Below are 25,185 nucleotides of genomic sequence, written 5' to 3' on the forward strand. Positions count from 1 at the left end.
AACAAACTCAGGTTTTGTTGCAATCAGTCAAATGTTATTTACCCTTCCTTGCTTCTTTATTAACACCATAAACTAAAATAAAAATAAAATAAAACTAAGTTGATGGTTAACAGAATGGAAAAATGGATTTACTTTACAGTTTGTTTTTTTATTAATTGATGCACAAAATTGTTAATATATTTTTTTGGAGTTTTGTTTTTTACATTTTTGGAGACAATTTTGCATTACAATTTGTGTGGCTGTTAATTAAACATAATTTCTTTTAATACCCTCTTATAAGTAATGTGCAATCAGCATGATATAGTTTCATTATATTTATATGATATATAATATAACCTTTTAACACATTATGTATAATTTACTTTTATTTAATACAGGAAAAATCCCAGCCAGATTGATGTTAGAACGGAGAGGGTGTTTCTCGAAGTGGCAGAATTACACAGAAAGCACTTGGGAGGACAAATTTTGTTTGGGCCAGATGGCTTCCTGTATATTTTCCTAGGAGATGGAATGATAACAATTGATGATATGGAAGAGATGGATGGTCTAAGGTAAAAAGACAATGTTCTTTGCTGAGGTGCTAATTTTTACTCAGGCATTGGAATTGTATAGTTTAAGAACACTCAATACGCAACCTAAGTCATTCAGAAAAATAGTTGCGTTCAAAATTTGAAAATACAGCGATTTGAGCGAAAAGGGAAAAAACTAAGACGAATATCCTATGCAAGTCTCTATTGAAAAGGACAGAGCCATGCCAGACTGCTGATGTTATATGATATGGGGGACACACACAGTCAGCCCTAATACTGTCACAGTCAAAAGTTCTCTGCTTATATTTATTTGTGAGAAACTGTGCCAGATCGTACCAGTGTCATGTGACATGCCAAGCTAGTGCCATGTGCTGTTTTAGATGTGCACTGTGCAGCACTGAATGCTAAGCTCTAACTCGGCATTCAGCCAATCCCACTGCATCAGAAAAGGTCCTGCTGGGGTTACCACTGTTACCAGGTAACTGCTCTGGTGGTGGGGATTGTTTCAGGGTAGGGCTAACTACAGGCGCATGCAACAGAAAGCTGGAACGACAGGCACGTGAGGATTTGAGCATCTTTGCAGCTGCACACACTGCTCTCTTCAGTCTTGAGGCTGTGTGACTCATCTCACACTGTATCCATGCCGCCTTGGGCAGACAGCATCCAGTCTGCTGGTCCCCTTAACCCTGCTCTTTCTGCTGTGGCCCTAAGATCAACTAACTGAAGTTTGTAAGGGGAACAGTATTTGTAGAAAGGTGTTAGTGGGAAGAATAAGTGAGTGCATACACGCCCCTCCCCCATGCAGCAGCATCTAGTGCAGGGTGAGAAGGAACTTGTTCCCAGCAAAGAAGTGACATGTGCTGTTGTGGCTGATGTATAGTGTCATGCTGATACTTCACACATTAAGGTAAGGTTATTTTTTATAGGGTTTTTTTTTTTCTTTGTCTCAGATTTTATAGCTTCCCATAGTAGCTCTGCTCTTCCAGTAAGTAAACTTATATTTGTCTGCACCTCCATGCTTCCTCCTCAGTCTTTACCTTGCTTTGCTCCTGTTGGCTGCCCTAAATCTTTATAACCAGCTAACCTCACACCAGAATCACATTCAAAAGCATATTCAATTAATCCACAGTGGAGGAATTTATATATTTATTTACTTATTAGTACTGCTTAGGTCCAGTTTCACATATTGCAATTTATTTAATTTTTTTTAAATGATTAGCCCAGCAGTGGATGATCCACTGCTGGGCTAATAATTAAAAAAATATATAAAATAAATTGATTTAGTTGTTTTTTGGGATGTTGGGGTGGAGAGCAAAATTCCATGGGGGGGGGGCAAGAAAATGTTTGCCCAGGGTCCAGTCAATATTAAAGACAGCCCTGGATGGCACACATAACAATGACAATCATAGTATACTGACTCCTAAAAGCTTTTGTAGACAGACTCAATATGGGAGTGAATAAGAAATAATCCTCTGCACTGAATTTTCCTGTTATTGCAGGGAAACCCTAATTAACCCTTCTTGCCTCTTGCCTGACTGCCCAACTGCAAATAACCCTAACTGCCACTGACTGGATCCTCAATTAATACTAACTGGGACCATTCCACCAAAACATAATAGCTGATCCCCCACACCTTGACTTTTTTTCACCATAATGATAAACTATTTGCTGTGTTGGTAAACCACGCACTATCACCTCAAAACACCTATCTTACAACTATTCCACCACACTTCCCCCCTCTTCAGTATCTCCACCCCCAGCCAATTCCCTTCTCCTTTACACATAACAGTAACTCTGGCTATATATAGTCCTGATTGGTTTAACGGATTAACTCATTAGGTCTGTATATAGGAGGGTGCTGTTTAGAAGCATCAAATGTAGTGAGGATCAAGAAGATGAAAACCTGTATCTTGTATCTAGAAGAAGCAGAATAAAAACTTTTCTTCTGTACTCCATGACAAGCAATATGAAGGGTAATTTGACTTATTGTGTTTGTAAAGAGTTTTAGTTTTGGTAAGGGTGCAGAAAATTACAGTTAGGGTAATAGTGGGTATAGTGTTTGAGCAAACACAAAAATAGGGCTTTAGGCAGTATATAAAACTTAGCTTTTATTAAACACCATGAGTAATATAAAAAGTTATAAAAAGTACATGCATGGGTGTCTGACCAGGCTTATGCAGGTGTGATATTCAAAAGTAGTGATGTTTATCTCCATATAGTGGGACATTTTCATTTATATACTGGCAAGTTTTTGTTATAGTGGTTGAGGTCATACACTCTAGCACCAGCTACTGGAATTGATTTACTTGCATATAGCTATATATTGCTAAGTAATAGTAGTTTTGAGTTGGATGAAACCACTAGAACAGAGCTGTTATAAGAAATCTGCTGCTGCTTATGTTTTTTTTTTTAATGTAGTGGCTCCAGTGTAGTGATATGCATAGGATCTAGCACTTGGTCATAATTAGACTGCAATTTGTTTTTGGTGACTGACAATTTCACCGCCATCAGTTAAGGTTCACAAATGATCAAAATTCTGGTAGCCAAAACAATGATGGCATACATCTGGGTGTTCATAACTGTTACTTTCAAACCCTTTATAGGCATTTGTTTAAATACAATAATATGTTCTAGCAAAATACAGTATTTTATTTTTACAATAGAATAGACATTTAAGTTCAGTTTACTGTAACTAGTATATTGTTGTAGATACTTAGGTACAATGGGGTTATCCTCCAATGAGCTGTAAAAAGGTAACTTTGTTACGTTGTTGGATATTCAAGCTTCATATTGATCGAGGCGTTTTTGTTTGTAGTGTACAGTTTAATATAATTTTGTTAGCTAAGAATAAGATTTAATTCAATTTTAGAATAAGCATAAAAGAAAGAAAGAAAGCCCTAAATGTGTGGGCAATTCCACCACATGTGGAAAAAAAATCCCTACTTTACCCACATCCTCTTAAACATGTTGTTATGTTACAGGAATTCTGACACATCAAAAACATTGGGCTTCAATTAAGCCATATTTTGATGCTCCATCTGGCATCCCGCTTACACAGGATACAGTGTTCTATATTAAATGAGGTGCAAAGATTAGAGTCAGCAAGGTACATCTTTGCTTTTGTATTCTGCCAAATCTGAAGCTTCTAAAGAATCAGAGGGGAAACTAACTGATGCGTAATGGAAATGTTTGAAATTATAATGAATAAATGCATGGTAGTGAATTTTTCTGTTTTCCCTGATAAATTGCCAAATTTACAGAAGCAGGGTCTTTTACATGATTTATCAGGAGCATTCTCCTTTTATTACATCAATACACAAGTTCTAGCTTGGTTCTAGAGTCACAACCATCTTGTTTATCAAAGTTCAAATGATGTAGAGAGTATTTTATTATTAAACACAGGCATTCTTTGGAATCCAGATATATTAATTCATGAAGAATATTAGGGGTTGGAGAATAATTTCACAGTTAGTATGGATATTAAAATATATAGGATGCAATAATAATGTAGATAATGTATTATATTAACGTATGTTTCAGTACAAAATCTTTGGGTGCAGGAGGTACCCAACAACTTCTTACAATAGTATCCCTGTTTGACTTTTCCTACTAACCTTCTCTGATGTGGCCGAGGTTAGAGTATAAGGTCCAGCTTTAATTCTGCTGCAAAAAGTACCTGAATACAAAAACTGAGACTTTTTTTGGGATCCTTGATAAGGACCAGTGAACCTTTGGGAATCTTCATGACTACATCAATGGTCAGGATCTCTATTATAGACCTGGGGGTCACAACCATATCAAAGTACCAGGCACTCATTGAAAATAACCCAAGCACACTCCGTGAACATAGTTCAAGAACTCACCAAAAAGATAGCTCATTCAAACAGTGGTACTACCAAAACTGTTATACTGGAGAAGTGCATTTTATTCCTGGAAATACAAGGGATTCTGTAGCATATATTATAAAAACACATTATAATTAATATTATTAATGTGGGCCTGTCAAGGGTTAAGCAACTTAATCACCAATCCTCAGCCAAGACGACAACCATCTTGCCAATAGAAAAGAGCAAGCAACATTAAAGCCTTATCACTCAGCAGCTGGGTGCCTGATTAACTAGGACAGAAACCAATTAAAGGAGTAATCGCTAGCTAATCAGTAAGGCATCAACCAAATATGGGATTTTACATTGAGTTCTCCTGGTGCCACTTAACATGCAGCCATGGGAGGTGGGGAGCTTGGTGGGGAGCTTACAGAGATTCAAGAGATATGAAACCCCAAAATGTTCATTTGTGATTCTGTAGATAGTCCTGTAGAAGACAGAAACAAAGAGGCGCAAAATAGGACAGTACCACCTAGTAACACAACAGCACAGCACAACAGAAGAGTCTCCCACTATATTGTTCTACTCACAAGAGCAGCGGCACAACCGGAGTGCCGAACACAGCAAGTCGGGACTATAACGAGTCGCCCGACAGACACGCCAAACGTAGGAAATGAGGACCCAGGATGTCAGATGGTCCACACGATCCACTCCAAAATCAGCAGTCTGACATCCTGGGTCCTCACTTCCTACATTTGGCGTGTCTGTCAGGCGACTCGTTATAGTCCCAACTTGTTGTGCTCGGCACTCCGGTTGTGCCACTGCTCTTGTGAGTAGAACAATATAGGGGGAGACTCTTCTGTTGTGCTGTGCTGTTGTGTTACTAGATGGTACTGTCCTATTTTGTGCCTCTTTGTTTCTGTCTTCTACAGGACTATCTACCATATCTGCTTCTATCAAGAGTGCTGCCGTCATCTGGGGATTCTTTTGTAGCTCCATACTAAGCGTACCTCCCTAGGGCTCACTGCTCTAGTATTCTCCTTTTGTGATTCTGACAGAGCATACCATTTAAAAAAGTTTCCAATCTACTATTATTAATAAATTTTCTTTGTTCCCATGATATTCTTTGTTGAAGAGATACCTAGGTAGGCATCTGGAATACTAAATGGCAGGAAATAGTTCTGCCATCTAGTGCTCTTGCAAATTGAACCAGAAATGGGCCGGCTCCTAAGCATATGTCCCTGCTTTTTAACAAAAAATACCAAGAAAATTAAGAAAAATTGATAATAGAAGCAAATTAGAAAGTTGTTTAAAACTGAATGTTATATCTGAGTCATGAAAGAAAAAAATTGGGTTTCATATCCCTTTAAAATTGAATAGAGTATCAACCTTTACCTCTCCTAGCAAAAGTAAAACATACACACAAAATCTTCTCTCACTGCCCAATAGCCATCCTTTTCTTGGGCCTTAATTATGCAGTTATTCTGTTTTATTTATATGTCTTTGGGGTTGTGTATGGCTACCTGTGGTTAACTACTTTTTGTAGTGCAAAGTATAGGCATGGCCCTGCTCACAAAACACTGGTTGGCCTATGAGAAATGTTGGGAGGTCATTGTGCTATAGTATATATTTATGCGTTATAAATACAGTATTAAATAACCTTCTCAAAACCATTATGTACAGTCCTACCAGTAATAATCATATCTACATGAAATACATGTATTTAAAAATATGCATTACTGCAAGTTCTCTCTTAATCAATGTTAAAATAATATGTAAAGGAAGTTCTCTGATTATATGTATTCAAGGGCACACTGAATACAGTTTTACGTTGCTCCCACTTTAATTTTACTTAAACTCAAAAAGTTATTTATATGAAGCTTTAAAGGACTATTAAATACAGTAGAATTGCATAATCAACAAACGTATAATAAACAGAGAACGCAATAGCACATATTTAGATTAGCAGTAGACTTTTTTTCTGACAAAGGTCATGCTTCCTTACATTTCCTGCCACTTGTATCATGTGACAGCCATCAGCCAATCACAGACTTATATACAAATACACTGTGAACTCTTGATTATGCTCATTAGAAGCTAGTGCCTCAGAAAGTGTGAATTATCAAAATTCAGTACACAATATGATTTGGCTTTTTTTTAAATTGCATGCTCTGTCTAAATCATGAATAATTTTGACTTTAGGGTTTTGTTGTATTTCACAGTGATTTTACAGGCTCAGTACTAAGAGTGGATGTGGACATAGATGTATGCAATGCTCCTTACACCATACCCAGAAGCAATCCTCATTTTAATAGTACGAATCAACCCCCTGAAATCTTTGCACATGGGCTACACAATCCAGGCAGGTAAGCTATTTGTAGTAATACATTGCATGGTCTGATGCTTCTTATCTGCACCCACAACTAGTTTATGAATTATGTGAAAGGGAAATTATAGAGAGAGTCCAAACATGTTTTATTCCTTCTTAAATAGTATGTAATATAAAAAGAATTTGTCATATCCACATCATACATAATTACACAGAATTAATTGTTGCACTTACATAATATAATTTTTTTTTCTTTCATGATTCAGATAGAGCAATTTTAAGCAACTTTCTAATTTACTCCTATTATCAATTTTTATTTGTTCTCTTGCTATCTTTATTTGAAAAGGAAGGAATCTAAGCTAAGGAGCCAGAAAATCTTTAGTTCAGAACCATGGACAGCATGGCGCTGTCCAATCAGCAAGGACAACCCTGTTTGTTCACCAAAAATGGGCCGGCATCTAAACTTACATTCTTGCTTTTCAAATAAACATACCAAGAGAATGAAGAAAATTTGAATATAGGAGAAAATTAGAAAGTTGCTTAAAATTACATGCTCTATCTGAATCAAGAAAGAAAAAATTTGGGTTCAGTGTCCCTTTAAATAGGTGTATCAATAAGGAACATTATCATCTATAGACATGTTTGGGACAATTTGAAAGTCATTTTAATAAATGTTTCAGAAATGAATCACTGCGTTACAAAAGATCTACATACAAAAATATAAATGTTTTTAAAAGAATTTAAAATTGACCTTCTGATAGAAGAATTATTCCTTGTGCTGCAGTGCAACTTGAAAGTCTCTTGGGTATTGTGTATATTGTGCCCTATGCTGCAGCCAATAAGAGATAGATGTAATTTAGATCATATATATGTTAAGTAATAACTGTGCAGTGTGTAAGAGAGTCAAGGTTCTGAATTCCAAACCCTGCATGCAGTCCTTCTGTAGGCAGAGAGAAAAAAACTTACAAATTATAGAAAAGGCAGGTCAAATAACCAAAGTCAATTGCAAACTTTGTATAATGAAATATTTTACTTTAAATTTACTTTTGGGTTCAAAGTCTCTTTAAAGGTACATGGAAACCCAATAATTTCAGTCATGATTGAGATAGAGAATGCAATTTGCTTCATTCTCTTGATATCCTAAGTTGGAAAAGCAGCAATGCACTACTGGGAAATAACTGAACACATTGGATGAACCAATGACAAGAGGCATATATGTTGCAGCCACAATCAACCGCTAGCCTCAGCTCCCAGCTGTATACCAAGAGAATGAAGCAAATTAGATTAAAAAAAAGTAAATTGGGAAGTTGTATGATCTGTATGAATCATGAAATATTTTTTTAAGTGAACAAGCTAGGTATGGATATTGTCATGACAATATTTTATAAATATAATTACGTGTTTTATTCTGTTATTCAAGTAACAGTGTCTTGAGTAATGATTTGGCTTCAATTAATCTAAATCTAAATCATATATTAAAACATGCACATAGCTAGCAAGGAGAAATAGAGCACTTTCATTTTATGGTACTGTGCCACTTTAAGTAGTTTTTTTTTAGTATTTAAAATTATGGTCTGTTGCAGTCTTGTCATGAATTATTTGTTTTAAGAATGCAAAAAGTTTCAAGTTGAAAACCACAGATTGTGCAGCAATGTGATTTCCAGCAACCACAGTGTTAAAGCAGCCTGCTGGCTATTATCTGCCTTTGATACCAAGAATAGTTCACTCTAGAGCAGTGATAGCTAACCTTAGCACCCCAGATGTTTTGGAACTACATTTACCTTGATGCTCAGGCACTCTGCAGTCTAGTTGAGCATCATGGGAAATGTAGTTCCAAAACACCTGGGGTGCCAAGGTTAGCCATCACTGCTCTAGACTCAGTATGCTATAAAACAGGTAGTCACGCCCACGAGTTATTTGCGCAGCTGTTCCCGGATAAAATGTTGAAGAGTAAGAAATGGCTGCTTCTTCCATATAACGTATTGTATACTTTTGTTAATATCTATTAAATCCAACTGTTAAACGCACCTGTGGTTCTTGCAACTGGGCATTATGTATGAAACATATCTCTTTCTTTGCATACTTTCTTTCAAAATACATTTTAGTTGTCAAAGATAATTCCCTTTTGTCTTTCTAAGCCACTGTAGCCCTTTGTAATTGAATCTATGGGGTAGATTTATTAACTGTCGGGCAGACATGATCCTCTGTAGCATACGCTGTCAGCATTTAACATTTCACAAGCATTTCTGGTGAAATGCTTGTGTAATGCCGCCCCCTGCAAATTTGCAGCCAACAGGGGGTGTCAAGCATCCCGATCGGATCTGGATGATTGCTGTCCACCACCTCAGAGGTGGCGGATGAGTTAAGGAGCATCGGTCTTACGACCTCTGCATTTGCAGCTTAATAAATCTAGCCCTATAGGTCGCTTCAAATGTGTTTTAGGTCTGAAAATTTCATTAGATACAAATAATATATTAAAGGGACATGCAACCCAAAATGTTCCTTTCATGTTTCAGACAGAACATGTAATTAAAAAAAAAAAAATTCAATGTATTTCTATGATCATATTTGCTTCATTCTTTTGGTATCTTTTTTTGAAAGAGCAGCAATGCACTACTGGGAGCTAGCTGAACACATTTGGTGAACCATTGAAAAGAGGCATGTATGTGCAGCCACAATTCAGCAGCTAACTCCCAGTAGTGCATTGCTGCTCCTGAGCCTATCGAGGTATGCTTTTCAACTAAGGACATCATAACAACAAAGAAAATCAGATAATGGAAATAAATTGGAAAGTTGTTCAAAATGGCATGCTCTGGGGCTGATTTATCATCGTTCTGTCCGACATGATCTGCTCAGCGAATCATGTCCGACAGACATCGATGAATGCCGACAGCATATGCTGTAAGCATTTATCATTGCAGGGGGTGTCAATCAGCCCGATCGTATAGGACCAGGCTTATTAATGTCCGCAGCCTCAAAGCAGACGGACTAGTTAAGGAGCAGACCGCTGCTTCATAACCGCTGTTTCCCGCAAGCCAGAAGGCTCCTGCAGAAAAAGGGGCATCAAGCTCCATTCCGAGCTTAATAATTCGGCATCTCTATCTGAATTATGGCTTTACTGTTATGACATTCATGAGAAACTAAATATTAGAAGATTATTGATATATGCATTGTGCCATTCATAAATGGTTTAGGAAACAAATCAGTATAATACAGTGAAGCCTAAAAATTCAGCTTCTTCATAGCATAATTGTTTCCCTTTTCTTCTATGTACATTCTGATGAGCAGATGTGCAGTTGACCGACATTCCAAAGACATCAATATGAATTTGACAATTCTTTGCTCAGATATAAGTTCCAAGAATAGATCGTCTGCAAGAATCTTACAGATCATTAAAGGAAAGGATTATGGTAAGTGATCTACAGTAAAAATATGATTGGTATATAAGCCCATTTAAAAAAAAAAAAAGTCTCAGGTATCCCAAAATAATGCTAAGCAGCCAAACTTTGATCTTTCAAATAATATGCAGTGTTTTTTAGATACATGACATACATGACTAATTCTCATCTTCCCTCTAGGCTTGTACAGTTTGCATATTGTTATAACAATTTACCTCCATTGATGAGCTTATTAAATATTAGACTGACTGCTCAGTAATATTAATGTGTATAGAAATTCCATTTAAATAGAGCTGCTCAGTAATATTAAAGGGATATTAAACAGTCTATTTCATTGTTGTAATTAAAAAGCACTAAGCGGTGGGTTATACTTAATAGAAACTATTGCAACATATATTATTCATCATTTTAACTTTTCTTTCTTTCTTTTTTTAACTTAATTTGTGCAGTGTCCATTACTTCCTGTGGTCTCTACAGGAAAGCTTAGCTGGCTAGATGGCATAAATCTTCTAGAGTAATTTTAGCTAGTTTACTATTTAGATAAAAGTGTCATAATGCAACCTAAGTTCCAAAAATGTCTCCTCTCTTATCTTCCTGAGGGTTGGGGCACCAGAAAGAAATTCTAAGTGCTAACTTTGCAAGAAAACAACTAAGTTGTTTTCTGGGGTGGGGGTTACACAATCTGTTTAATTTCATATTTATTTTGATTAAGCATATTTGTTTTTACTAAATGAGCACTGTTTAATATCCCTTGTGTATAGAAATGAGAGGAATTTAATTTAAGTAGAGTTGAGTGCATTGGACTTTATCTTGTGTGTCACCTTATCAAATGACTGTACCAACCTTTCAAACTTTACAAAACTAACTTAAAGGTACATGAAACCCCAAAATTTTCTTTCATGATTAAGGTAGAGCATGCAATTTTAAACAACATTCCAATTTACTTATATTATCTTATTTTCTTCATTCTTTAGATATCCTTTGTTGAAGATATAGCAATGCACATGGGTGAGCCAGTCACACGAGGCATCTATGTACACCCACTAATCAGCAGCTCCTGAGCATATTTATATATGCTTTTCAACAGAGGATATCAAGAGCATGAAGCAAATTAGATAATAGAAGTAAATTGGAAAGTTGTTCAAAATTGCATGCTCTTTTTTAAATCATGAAAGAAAAAAAAATTGTGTTTCATGGCCCTTTAAAAATAATTTAAGGAATACTGTAACCCCTATTTCACTTACATTAGCTACAATTTAAGAACTATATGGTATGCCTCAAAAAATCAGTACAGTACAATGTAATGTTTGTATTTTAGCAGCTATTTATACATGATGCAAACAATCTTCGCATGACAAATGGCAAACTGTAGTAGTAATTACCCCAACAGTGTTGTAATCTACCTGAACGTTAATAGAAATGTCACTGTTAAAAAATGATTCAACTGCAAAGTCTTGATGAGCATCATTTCATTGCCAATTAAATGTAACTTGGTCAGAATGTTGCATAGCTTTGTATCTGTAACCATAACATTAGCCTCCCAATCCGAACTCAGACTTAATCATAATGTCAAAGGCAATATTCTAAAGAAGATTCCATTTTCATTAAAGGGACATGAAACACACATTTTTTTCTTTCATGATTCAGATAGAGAATATAATTTTAAACAACATTCAATTTACAGAACACAGAATGTTGTTTTACATTCAAGAGTGCAACATTCTGTGTTCTGGATATTTACGTTTAGCTTATGGGATTTGGCTCTATATGTTTGCACCTACCATGTTATTTTTGAACATTTGATGAGAGCAGGTGTGCTGGTCCTACCTTTATGCTGTTAACATTCAATTTACAACAATTTACTTCTATTATCTAATTTGCTTCATTCTTTGGGTATCCTTTGTTGAAGAAATAGCAACAACCATGAGTGAGCCAATAACACGAGGCATCTATGTGCAGCCACAAATCAGCAGCTCCTGGTCCTATTTAGATATCCTTTTCAATAATTCAAGAGACTGAAGCAAATTAAATAACAGAAACAAATTGGAAAGCTTAAGAGCAAGCTTAAAATTGTATGCTCTTTATGAAAAATTGGGTTTCATGTCCCTTTAAGCTATTTTGAATAGCACATTTTAAGCACTGACATTTTAATAGAACACACTCTGAGAGTAAATACAAATGCGCAACTGAAATGAAGCCCTCTGCTCCAGTATTCCATCTTAGTATGGTGAACTTTTGCACTGGTGGCTATGCACTTTTGCACCCTATTGCAGCTATGTTATTCTACAGGCTACTTCTACTATGTGTTTTTTTATAGACTTGGATAGTCTGTTATTATGTTACTGCTAGCCCTGGGCTTCTATGATAGATGGCATTTTTAGATGAAACTCTACTGGGTGGGTTTTTTTTTAATCCTTCTGATAGGTGTCTATGGAGCACAGGATACATTTTTAACTTAAACTCAGCTCGTTATTCTCTGTCTTTTATAATTCTAATTCTTATGTGCACACAATTTTATGCCAGAAATGGAGACTATGTCAGAAATTAACATGTTCTCATATTTCAGGAAATAGCTAATTTTTAAATATGTCATTATGGTAATAGGGGTCTATTAACTTGGTTCTCAGGTACCTATTATGGCATTAGCATTGAAAGAAAAAATATTTTTCTTTTGACAATCGACTCTCTATTTTTTTTGTCCTAAACACATATGTCATCATTAAATAATCTATTAGTTTCATTTCCAGCTATTAAAATATGATGGATTCATTCATTTTAAGTTGGATAACAATTTCATAATTTACTTTTATTTTGTGGTATACACTAAAGCAGTGTTACTTTCCTTGTTTTATTGTCTATACTTTGCACTTTCCAACAGATTTTTGGATTTTACATCATTTATCAATAGACTGGATATCAAAAAAAATAATTAGACACACTAAATATACTAGATACTCAGACTATCTATGAAGTACAGAACCATACCAAACCAGATGGAAATTTTAAGATCAAAATGCTTCTTAAAAAAACATTATTTTTTGTTGTCACTATATAAAGATGAATAAAAACATATTGATATTGCTGATTTAAAAAACAAAATGTGCTAAAGTTTTAACTTTTTAAGACATATGTCAATAAGTTATGCATTTTTATGTTCAGTGACACAGTTTTGTATATTTATTAGTTAGTCTTCCAAGGGATGCAGGTAAAGAGAAAAACAAAACAAAAAAAAGAAATTTAAAAAACGAATGCAAAAAATAAGAATAAAAAAATTAAATCATAATTATAGGAGGTTATCTTTAATATATGCTGCAAATATTATTACATATTACATACTGATATATTAAAACAATACAAATTTTCACACAATTTATTGAATGATTTTTCTTCTTCAAATATTAAAGTATAAGAAAGGTCAATAGCATACTTTTTCCATTACCTATTGTAAAATGTACTATAAAATATCCAACTGAACTAATATGCACCTACTGAAATAGGCACCAGAGTGTCTAGAAGGTTAAGATATATGTCCCAAGAGCACAGTACAGTTGATAAGGTTACCAAAAGAAAACATTCATTTCTAACATCTTTTACAAAAAGAAGCAAATAACCAGAGGTCAAGATATTTATATTATGAGTTAAGCTTTCAAGTTTATACTTGGGAATGATATTTTACAAAATATTTTCATACTCTTTAGAGCTGAACAATTAATTGATTATGGTCTAGTTGATATACTGACTCATCAAGCATTATTAATATGCTATGTTAATAAACAGTTCATATTACAGAATTTGATTTATGAATTTCAGGGTTTTGTACTGTGACTCACTACAACCAATATTTTCAGTAGTATAAATCTGAATATAAAGTCAAACATGGTGATTTTACTTGCAGGTCTTACAATAACACTTACTAATTGAAATCCAACATCCAGCAAAGCAGAGCAAAGTATCATTTTACCTAGAGGTAGAGTGAAAAATTACCCTTGGGCATAGTTAACCGAAAACTAATCTGACTCTGTTGAAAATAGAAGTAGGCATCTACTCAGCACATAATTGTGAAGACACTTATATTTAATCATATGGGAATTTTTGCACTTAATCCAACAGGCAAGTGGTCTAATGAGAATCACATTGCTATTTCTTACCTATAATATTTATGATATGCAGAGGAGGATAACTCAACTACTAGATTTCGTTTTGAAACCAAGGTACTTTTAATGAACCATCTCCCCACTCCAAAAAAGATCTGGCATAGATGTGAAAGTTTGCTCTAAACTAATCTCTACCCAAGCTGGCATAGAGAAATGCATCTTCATGTCACACCAGGTCAACCTCAAAATCAAAGCCAAAACATTTTAGAATCTTAATTTCCTTTTAAGCTAGTTGGACCTTAGGTTCTCTGACAAGCCATTACAATTGTCATATTTATATAACATACATAAATGTGCAGCTCACAGTGTTTGTGTATATCTAAGTAATGGAAGTGTTGCCATATCAGCTTTATTTGAAAAATACACCACCTTTATTGTTGGTTCCTAGCGTATTTTATGAGATAGGGTTACCAAACTGCCATGTTTATTTATTTTTCAGGATTTTAAGTTTACTCTAACACTCTAGATATCTTTAGATGGCTGTTAATACAATACCTTTCCCTCACTCTCATGATAGAACAAATAAATTAAACTCTAGTATGTTGCAGGCTCCTATTTATTTAGATTTTATGTTTGAAGCCATAAAACGTCTTAACAGATATACAATGCTTGCATTCTTTACGTTCTTTCTGCATTTGGCCTAATGCTATGGTAGTATTTTTTCTTTTTTAGAAAGTGAGCTCTCACTTTTAGAGTTCAAACCCCTGAGCAGTGGACAAATGGTTGGTGGATTTATATACAGAGGTTGTCAATCAGAAAGGCTGTATGGAAGCTACGTATTTGGTGATCGATATGGGTATGTTTATTTATGAAGTCTGCACAGCAGAAAACAAAACAACAATATGTACAATATTCTAAAATAATATTTTTTTTCATTTATGTGATTTTCGTTAACAATACAAAAATGGGCCTGTAGGAGTATGAAGGACTGTGCACATAGGATTATGTTACTATTATGATATGGGGGCTTTTGAGGAGTTTGAATGTAATGGTTGACCCAATGTAATTCATAGCAGGCTGTAGCTATCAATATCTACTTGCATAGAATCTATACCTCAGTATGCATATATTAATGTCAGTGCATGTGCAATATTGTCCCTATACCAAGGGTGGTAAACCTGTGGAAGAAGTGTCCAAGGTGGTTTTCAAATCAAATTTGTTGACAATCTTCTGGGATAAAACCGTAATGCTTGGTTTCATTGAATTAAATTGTAGTGCTTAATTATTTATTTTTGTCATGAGTATATGCTATATCAGCAAATAAATATAATGTATATTATAATGTCTCTTTAAATTTTAAAAAGGTACCATATGCACTTGATATATATATATATATATATATATATATATATATATATATATATATATATATATATATATATATATATATACAGTATATATATGTATAGCCAGCTTGGGTACACAGTATCTAAAAATTTACTTTTTTTAACATTATATACTATGTAAATAAATATCAATACTAAAATAAATTGTAAATTAATATACTGAAAGGATGTTCAGAGTTATATGATATAGCTACAAACTCTGTGAGACAGATTTATCAAGCGCAGGGAGAATTCTCCTTGTAATTCTCCTCAACTCTCCTTTGGAGAAGAGCATCTGTGCGCTCAAATCTATAAAAAAATTGTAAAAATATCTATACAGCTCCTAACGCAGGCCCATTGATTCCTATGGGGAAATAAAATTTATGTCTACACCTAATACCCTAACATGAACCCCGAGTCTAAACACCCCTAATCTTAGACTAATTAACCCCTAATCTGCCGCCCCCGACATCGCCGCTACCTGCATTATATTATTAACCCCTAATCTGCCGCTCCGGACACTGCCGCCACCTACATTATACTAATCTGCTGCCCCAACATCGCCGACACCTACATTATATTTATTAACCCCTAATCTGCCACCCCCAAATGTTGACGCAAGCTACCTACACTTATTAACCCCTAATCTGCCGCCCTCAACGTAGCCGCCACTATAATAAACATATTAACCCCTAAACCTAAGTCTAACACTAACTCCCCCTAACTTAAATATAATTTAAATAAATCTAAATAAAATTACTATAATTAACTAAATTATTCCTATTTAAAACGAAATACTTACTTATAAAATAAACCCTAAGTTAGCTACAATATAACTAATAATTACATTGTATCTAGTTTAGGGTTTATTTTTATTTTACAGGCAAGTTTGTATTTATTTTAACTATGTAGAATAGTTACTAAATAGTTATTAACTATTTAATAAACTACCTAGCTAAAATAAATACAAAAGTACCTGTAAAATAAAACCTAACCTAAGTTACAATAACACCTAAAACTACACTATAATTAAATTAATTCCCTAAATTAAATACAATTAAATACAATTAAAGGGCCATAATACCCAAATGTTTAAACACTTGAAAGGGATGGAGCATAGCTGTAAAAAGCTGACTAGAAAATATCACCTGAACATCTCTATGTAAAAAAGAAAGATATTTTACCTCAAAAGTTCTTCAGTAGCCACATCCCATTGTAAAGGACTTCTAAGCAGCAACTCAGTATGTCTGTCCCGGGACAGCTAAGGGGTTGAGCCTCGTGCACTCTTATGTTATTTCCCTATTCAGTTTAAAGGAAGTTTACTATGAAATCTCATGAGAGTTAAGTGAAATCTCATGAGTTCACAGTAAAAGAGTTCATGACCTCAGCACTGTTGATGCTGATTGGCTGCAGTTCATTTCTTCATTTTTCTTTTTTACCTGCAGCTGATTATAACTTTTTACACAGAACTTACTCTGCTGAGCTGAGGAGATTGTGAGGTAAAATATCTTCCTTTTTTACATAGAGATGCTCAGGTGATATTTTCCTGTCAGCTTTTTACAGTTATACTTCACGAGTTTCAAGGGATTTAGCATATGAGTATTATGTCCCTTTAAATAAAATTAGCTAAAGTACAAAAAACAAAACTCTAAATTACAGAAAATAATAAACAAATTACAAGATTTTTAAACTAATTACACCTAATCTAATCCCCCTAACAAAATAAAAAGTCCCCCCAAAATAAAAAAAGCCCTACCATACACTAAATTACAAATAGCCCTTAAAAGGGCCTTTTGCGGGGCATTGCCCCAAAGTAATCAGCTCTTTTACCTGTAAAAAAATTATAAATCCCCCCCAACATTAAAACCTACCACCCACACAACCAACCCTACTCTCTAAAACCCACCCAATACCCCCTTAAAAAAAACCTAACACTAACCCCTTGAAGATCACCTTACCGGGAGAAGTCTTCATCCAACCGGGCTGAAGTCCTCAAGAAATCCGGCAGAAGTGGTCCTCCAGACGGGCAGAAGTGGTCCTTCAGATGGGCAGAAGTCTTCATCTAGACGGCATCTTCTATGGCGACTGAAGAATGAAGGTACCTTTAAGTGACATCATCCAAGATGGCGTCCCTTCAATTCGGATTGGCTGATAGAATTTTTTCAGCCAATCGGAATTAAGGTAGAAAAAATCCTATTGGCTGATGCAACAGCCAATAGAATGCCAGCTCAATCCTATTGGCTAATTGGATCAGCCAATAGGATTGCATCAGCCAATAGGATTTTTTCTACCTTAATTCCGATTGGCTGATAGAATTCTATCAGCCAATCGGAATCTAAGGGATGCCATCTTGGATGACATCACTTAAAGGAACCTTCATTCTTCAGTCGCCGTGGAAAGAAGTGGATGCTCCGCGTCGGATGTCTTGAAGATCGACCTGCTCGGCGCCGGATGGATGAAGATAGAAGATGCCATCTGGATGAAGACTTCTGCCCGTCTGGAGGACTACTTCTGCCGTCTGGAGGAACACTTCTGCCGGATTCATTGAGGACTTCGGCCTGGTTGGATGAAGACTTCTCCCAGTAAGGTGATCTTCAAGGGGTTAGTGTTAGTTTTTTTTTAAGGGGGTATTGGGTGGATTTTAGATTACGGTTGGTTGTGTGGGTGGTGGTTTTTAATGTTGGGGGGATTTGTAATTTTTTTTACAGGTAAAAGAGCTGATTACTTTGTTGCAATGCCCCGCAAAAGGCCCTTTTAAGGGCTATTTGTAATTTAGTGTAGGGTAGGGCTTTTTTTATTTTGGGGGGGCTTTTTTATTTTGTTAGGGGGATTAGATTAGGTGTAATTAGTTTAAACATCTTGTAATTTGTTTATTATTTTCTGTAATTTAGTGTTTGTTTTTGTACTTTAGCTAATTTTATTTAATTGTTTTTAATTGTATTTAGTTTAGGGAATTAATTTAATTATAGTGTAGTGTTAGGTGTTAGTGTAGCTTAGGTTAGGTTTTATTTTACAGGTAAATTTGTCTTTATTTTAGCTAGGTAATTTATTAAATAGTTAATAACTATTTAGTAACTATTCTACCTAGTTAAAATAAATACAAACTTGCCTGTAAAAATAAGAATAAACCCTAAGATAGATACAATGTAACTATTAGTTATATTGTAGCTAGATTAGGGTTTATTTTATAGGTATTTAGATTTAAATAGGAATAATTTAGTTAATTATAGTAATTTTATTTAGATTTATTTAAATTATATTTAAGTTAGAGGGGGTTAGGGTTAGACTTAGATTTAGGGGTTAATAACTTTAGTATAGTGGCAGCGACGTTGGGGGCATCAGATTAGGGGTTAATAAATGTAGGTAGGTGTCGGCGATGTTAGGGATGGCAGATTAGGGGTTAATAATATTTAACTAATGTTTGCGAGGCGGGAGTGTGGCGGTTTAGGGGTTAATATATTTATTATAGTGGTGGCGATGTCCGGTTTGGCAGATTAGGGGTTAAAAAATTATTTTAGTGTTTGTGATGTGGGAGGGCCTCGGTTTAGGGATTAATAGGTAGTTTATGGGTGTTAGTGTACTTTTTAGCACTTTAGTTAAAAGTTTTATGCTACAGCGTTGTAGTGTAAAACTCTTAACTACTGACTTTAAAATGCGGTATCAATCTTGACAGGAGAGGGTGTTCCGCTCACTTTTTGGCAGACTCGTAATACCGGCGCTATGCAAGTCCCATTGAAAAAAAGAGGATACGCAATTTTCGTAAGTGGATTTGCGGTATTTCCAAGTCTGGCCAAAAAAATGAGCGGTACACCTGTACCTGCAAGACTCGTAATACCAGCGGGCATTAAAAGTAGAGTTGGGACCGGCCAACGCTGCTTTTTAAGCCTAACGCAAAGCTCATAATCTAGGTGATAGTGTTTTAGAATTTGTATCTAATCATTACTACCCAGATGTAGTGTTTTTACATTTGTGTGTGAGTGCAGCAAGAAGCACATACTTGTGGGTGTTTTTCCATAATTTGTTACCATGTAATCGATCAGATGGTAATTCTATACTTGCACCACTTCAGTGTAGTACATAATCATATTTTTTCTTTTTGTATTTGATTCCAGAAACTTTATTACTCTTAACCAAAATCCTGTAAATAAACAGTGGCACGAGAAACCATTCTGTCTTGGCAGCGGCGCTTCCTGTAGAGGACCTTTTACGAGTCATATACTGGGATTTGGAGAAGACGAACAAGGTACAATGTTTATTAGTCACTATTTAAAGGGACATACAACCCCACATTTTTCTGTCATGATTACTATAGAACATACAATTTTAAACAACTTTCTAATTTACGTCTACTATCAAATGTTTTTCATTTTCTTGTTATGCTTTTTTGAATAGCAGGAAGGTAAGATCAGGAGTGTGCACGTGTCTGCAGCGCTATATGGCAGTAGTTTTGTAACAATGTTCTACACTAGCAACAACACTAGATGGCAGCACTATTTCCTGTAATGTAGTGCTCCAGACAAGTGCACGATACCTACCTAGATATCTATTCAACAAAGAATAACATGAGAACGACACAAATTTGGTAATACAGTATAAGTAAATTGGATACTTGTTTAAAATTGTATTCGCTATCTAAATCATGAAAGAAAAAATTTGAGTTTATGTCTCTTTAAGCGTACATTATAATCATGCTTCTATATTCCATGGATAAATTCTTACATTCAGCATTTTAATTAATATAATTTTATATTACCCTGAACAGAACATAAGGCTATTCATGTCCGTATAGATGCAGTTTGGTATATTAAAGATATAGGGGTCGATCCGATATAAATCGTCGCCCGCAAAAGCCGGCGACGCCAATATTTGCGCGGATTTGGTATCACATATACGGCGTAACCTAGAAGTTACGCCTGTATATTTCTGCCGTCGCCCGCAGTTTTTTGGGCCATAGGCAGGTATACCAAACCCGCGCAGTTTGGTATCCAATATGCAGCGTAAGGACTTACGTGGCGAAAATGGAGAAAACTTACTCCATTTTCACCTCGCCACAAAAAGCAGCCGTAAGAAGCCTTACGCTGACTATTGGAGCCCCGTAACTCCCTAAACTAACTAGAAAATAAACCTAACACCTAACGCATGCGCAATGTCTATCTCCCTGTCAACCGCGATCTGCTAAAATAAACCTAACACCTAACGCATGCGCAACGTCTATCTCCCTGTCAACCGCGATCCCCCCCCCCCCCGAAATCCCTAATAAAGTTATTACCCCCTAAACCGCCGCTCCCGGACCCCGCCGCCATCTACATAAACTAACCCCCTACTGTGAGCCTCTAAAACTGCCGCCATCTACCTTATCTATCCCCTAATCTGACCCCTTACACCGCCGCCACCTATATAAAAATTATTAACCCCTAATGTAAGCCCCTTACACCGCCGCCATCTCTATTAAAATGATTAACCCCTAATTTAATCTACCTACCCCGCCGCCAGCTATGTTATCTATATTAACCCTAAGTATATTATAGTTAATATAGGTATTACATTATATATATTAACTATATTAACCCTAATTATATTAGGGTTAATATAGTTAATATAGTTACTATAGTATTTATATTAACTATATTAACTCTATCTAACCCTAACTAAATTTATATTAAATTAATCTAATTCATTTATAAACTAAAATATTCCTATTTAAATCTAAATACTTACCTATAAAATAAACCCTAAGATAGCTACAATATAATTAATAATTACATTGTAGCTATGTTAGGGTTAATATTTATTTTACAGGTAAATTGTTAATTATTTTAACTAGGTATAATAGATATTAAATAGTTATTAACTATTTAATATCTACCTAGTTAAAATAATTACCCAATTACCTGTAAAATAAATCCTAACCTAAGTTACAAATACACCTACACTATCAATAAATTTAATAAACTACAAACATCTATCTAAAAATACAATTAAATTAACTAAACTAAATTACAAAAAAAAACAAACACTAAATTACAAAAAATAAAAAAAAGATTACAAGATATTTAAGCTAATTACACCTATTCTAAGCCCCCTAATAAAATAATAAACCCCCAAAATAAAAAAAATTCCCTGCCCTATTCTAAATTCAACAAATTTCAAAGCTCTTTACCTTACCAGCCCTTAAAAGGGCCTTTTGTGGGGCATGCCCCAAAGAATTCAGCTCTTTTGCATACAACAAATACAATACCCCCCCCCCCATTACAACCCACCACCCACATACCCCTATTCTAAACCCACCCAAACCCCCCTTAAAAAAGCCTAACACTACCCCCCTGAAGATCTCCCTACCTTGTCTTCACCACACCGGGCCGAACTCCTGATCCGATCCGGGCGATGTCTTCCTCCAAGCGGCAAAGAAGAATTCTTCCTCCGGCGACGTCTTCCTCCAAGCGGCAGCAAAGTCTTCATTCTTCCGGCGGCATCTTCAATCTTCTTTCTTCGCTCCGCCGCCGCGGAGCATCCATCCCGGCCGACTGCTGAACTTGGAATGAGGTACCTTTAAATGACGTCATCCAAGATGGCGTCCGCCGAATTCCGATTGGCTGATAGGATTCTATCAGCCAATCGGAATTAAGTTAAAAAAATCTGATTGGCTGATTGAATCAGCCAATCAGATTCAAGTTCAATCCGATTGGCTGATCCAATCAGCCAATCAGATTGAGCTCGCATTCTATTGGCTGATCGGAACAGCCAATAGAATGCGAGCTCAATCTGATTGGCTGATTGGATCAGCCAATCGGATTGAACTTGAATCTGATTGGCTGATTCAATCAGCCAATCAGATTTTTTTAACTTAATTCCGATTGGCTGATAGAATCCTATCAGCCAATCGGAATTCGGCGGACGCCATCTTGGATGACGTCATTTAAAGGTACCTCATTCCAAGTTCAGCAGTCGGCCGGGATGGATGCTCCGCGGCGGCGGAGCGAAGAAAGAAGATTGAAGATGCCGCCGGAAGAATGAAGACTTTGCTGCCGCTTAGAGGAAGACGTCGCCGGAGGAAGAATTCTTCTTTGCCGCTTGGAGGAAGACATCGCCCGGATCGGATCAGGAGTTCGGCCCGGTGTGGTGAAGACAAGGTAGGGAGATCTTCAGGGGGGTAGTGTTAGGCTTTTTTAAGGGGGGTTTGGGTGGGTTTAGAATAGGGGTATGTGGGTGGTGGGTTGTAATGGGGGGGGGGGGTATTGTATTTGTTGTATGCAAAAGAGCTGAATTCTTTGGGGCATGCCCCACAAAAGGCCCTTTTAAGGGCTGGTAAGGTAAAGAGCTTTGAAATTTGTTGAATTTAGAATAGGGCAGGGAATTTTTTTTATTTTGGGGGTTTATTATTTTATTAGGGGGCTTAGAATAGGTGTAATTAGCTTAAATATCTTGTAATCTTTTTTTTATTTTTTGTAATTTAGTGGGTTTTTTTTTTTGTAATTTAGTTTAGTTAATTTAATTGTATTTTTAGATAGATGTTTGTAGTTTATTAAATTTATTGATAGTGTAGGTGTATTTGTAACTTAGGTTAGGATTTATTTTACAGGTAATTGGGTAATTATTTTAACTAGGTAGATATTAAATAGTTAATAACTATTTAATATCTATTATACCTAGTTAAAATAATTAACAATTTACCTGTAAAATAAATATTAACCCTAACATAGCTACAATGTAATTATTAATTATATTGTAGCTATCTTAGGGTTTATTTTATAGGTAAGTATTTAGATTTAAATAGGAATATTTTAGTTTATAAATGAATTAGATTAATTTAATATAAATTTAGTTAGGGTTAGATAGAGTTAATATAGTTAATATAAATACTATAGTAACTATATTAACTATATTAACCCTAATATAATTAGGGTTAATATAGTTAATATATATAATGTAATACCTATATTAACTATAATATACTTAGGGTTAATATAGATAACATAGCTGGCGGCGGGGTAGGTAGATTAAATTAGGGGTTAATCATTTTAATAGAGATGGCGGCGGTGTAAGGGGCTTACATTAGGGGTTAATAATTTTAATATAGATGGCGGCGGTGTTAGGGGCTCACTTTAGGGGGTTATAGATATAATATAGCTGGCGGCGGGGTACGGGAGCGGCGGTTTAGGGGTTAATAATTTTATTAGGTTGCGGCGGGGTAAAGGAGCGGCGGTTTAGGGGTTAATAGCTTTTTTATTGTTAGGCTAGTGAGGGGGGATAGCGGATAGAGGGTTAGACAGTGCGGGCTATGTTAGGGAGGCGTGTTAGACAGTGCGGGTGTTTTAGACTTTAGTGAGGTTTTATAGGCGCCGGCAGATTCTAACGTGGCGCAAGTCACTGGCGACGCCAGAAATTTGTACTTACGCAGATTTCTGGACATCGCTGGTTTGTGAGACTTACAGCACGTTAGCATCTGACGGCGACCTATATGGGATGGCTCGAGTTGCGAGCTGAAACTGCTGGCGACGCCGGTTCCCTCGCTTGCGCCGCAAACTGCGATCGATATCGGATCGCGCCCATAAATCACAATAAATAATATGTTTGCTAACATTAACTGGTAGATATCTTATTTTATGCTGTATACTAAACATTTAAGTAATACATGTTAAGTGAAATTTTTTTTCTTTCAGGATTCTGATAGAGCATTCCAAGTTATTTTTATTATTTTATTTATTTCATTCTCTTTGTATCCTTTCTTAAAAAGTATACATAGGTTGTCTTGTCATTGGTTTTCAGATAGCTCCCAGTTAGTGCATTGCTGCTCCTTCAACAAAGGATACCAAGATAATTAAGCAAATTACATAAAAGAAGACAAATTTCATGAAAGAAAATGTTGTGTTGCATATCCCCTTTAATTGTAATTGCATAAAAATGGTGAATGTCTCTTCCAGTATGATATGATAGTTTCAGTGCTGTCATATAACAATACAATGATTTTAGAACAGGAATTCTGAAGAAAAGGAAGTTGCCTGTTTTGTAATTTTGAGCTTGTAAAACTAGTTATGATTCTTTTGTGCATAGAACTATCACATTATCCTTCTTCTAAATAACTGGCAGGTTGGTAAAAAAACAAAAAACAGCTGATATAAAATAACATAAACTGAGGGAAGTCTATTGTTCAAGTCCTGTGATCAGCAAATAGAAGTCAGATTTTACATATTTCTATCTATCTATGTATCTATGTATCTATCTATGTATCTATCTATCTATCTATCTATCTATCTATCTATGTATCTATGTATCTATGTATCTATCTATCTATGTGTGTTATACAACCACCCTTGGTGTAATGTGTGTTATGTATTGGCTTGTCTAACAGGTGAAGTGTATATACTGTCAAGTAGCAAAAGTATGACCCAGTCTCACAGTGGGAAACTGTACAAAATTATTGACCCAAAAAGGTAAAGTTTTTTTTCTATTCTTTATTTTATTTGAATTGTTCATCTTTAAAACAGGTGATTCAGAGTTATGAAAAATGTTATATGTTTAATTAATAACAAATAATTATTGGTATGCTAATGTACAAGATAATTAATTAAAATAATTGAAAAATACTTTTTAATGCAGTCCCAAATTTAAGTTTACTAACAAAAAT

At 35.4% G+C, this 25,185-nt stretch overlaps 1 protein-coding gene across 2 annotated transcripts in view; it reads left to right on the plus strand.

Annotated features, from left to right (window-relative positions):
* Positions 1-25,185, plus strand: part of HHIP (hedgehog interacting protein) — a 236,651-nt gene that overhangs the window by 131,740 nt on the left and 79,726 nt on the right. For both annotated transcript variants that reach the window (XM_053703703.1, XM_053703702.1), the window contains exons 6-11: positions 378-551; positions 6,577-6,720; positions 9,972-10,093; positions 14,908-15,031; positions 19,673-19,803; positions 24,910-24,991. In XM_053703703.1, the coding sequence (XP_053559678.1) occupies positions 378-551; positions 6,577-6,720; positions 9,972-10,093; positions 14,908-15,031; positions 19,673-19,803; positions 24,910-24,991 (777 nt within the window). The remainder of the gene's footprint in view (positions 1-377; positions 552-6,576; positions 6,721-9,971; positions 10,094-14,907; positions 15,032-19,672; positions 19,804-24,909; positions 24,992-25,185) is intronic.

The sequence above is a fragment of the Bombina bombina genome, chromosome 2 (assembly GCF_027579735.1).
Source record: "Bombina bombina isolate aBomBom1 chromosome 2, aBomBom1.pri, whole genome shotgun sequence".
NCBI lineage: Eukaryota > Metazoa > Chordata > Amphibia > Anura > Bombinatoridae > Bombina > Bombina bombina.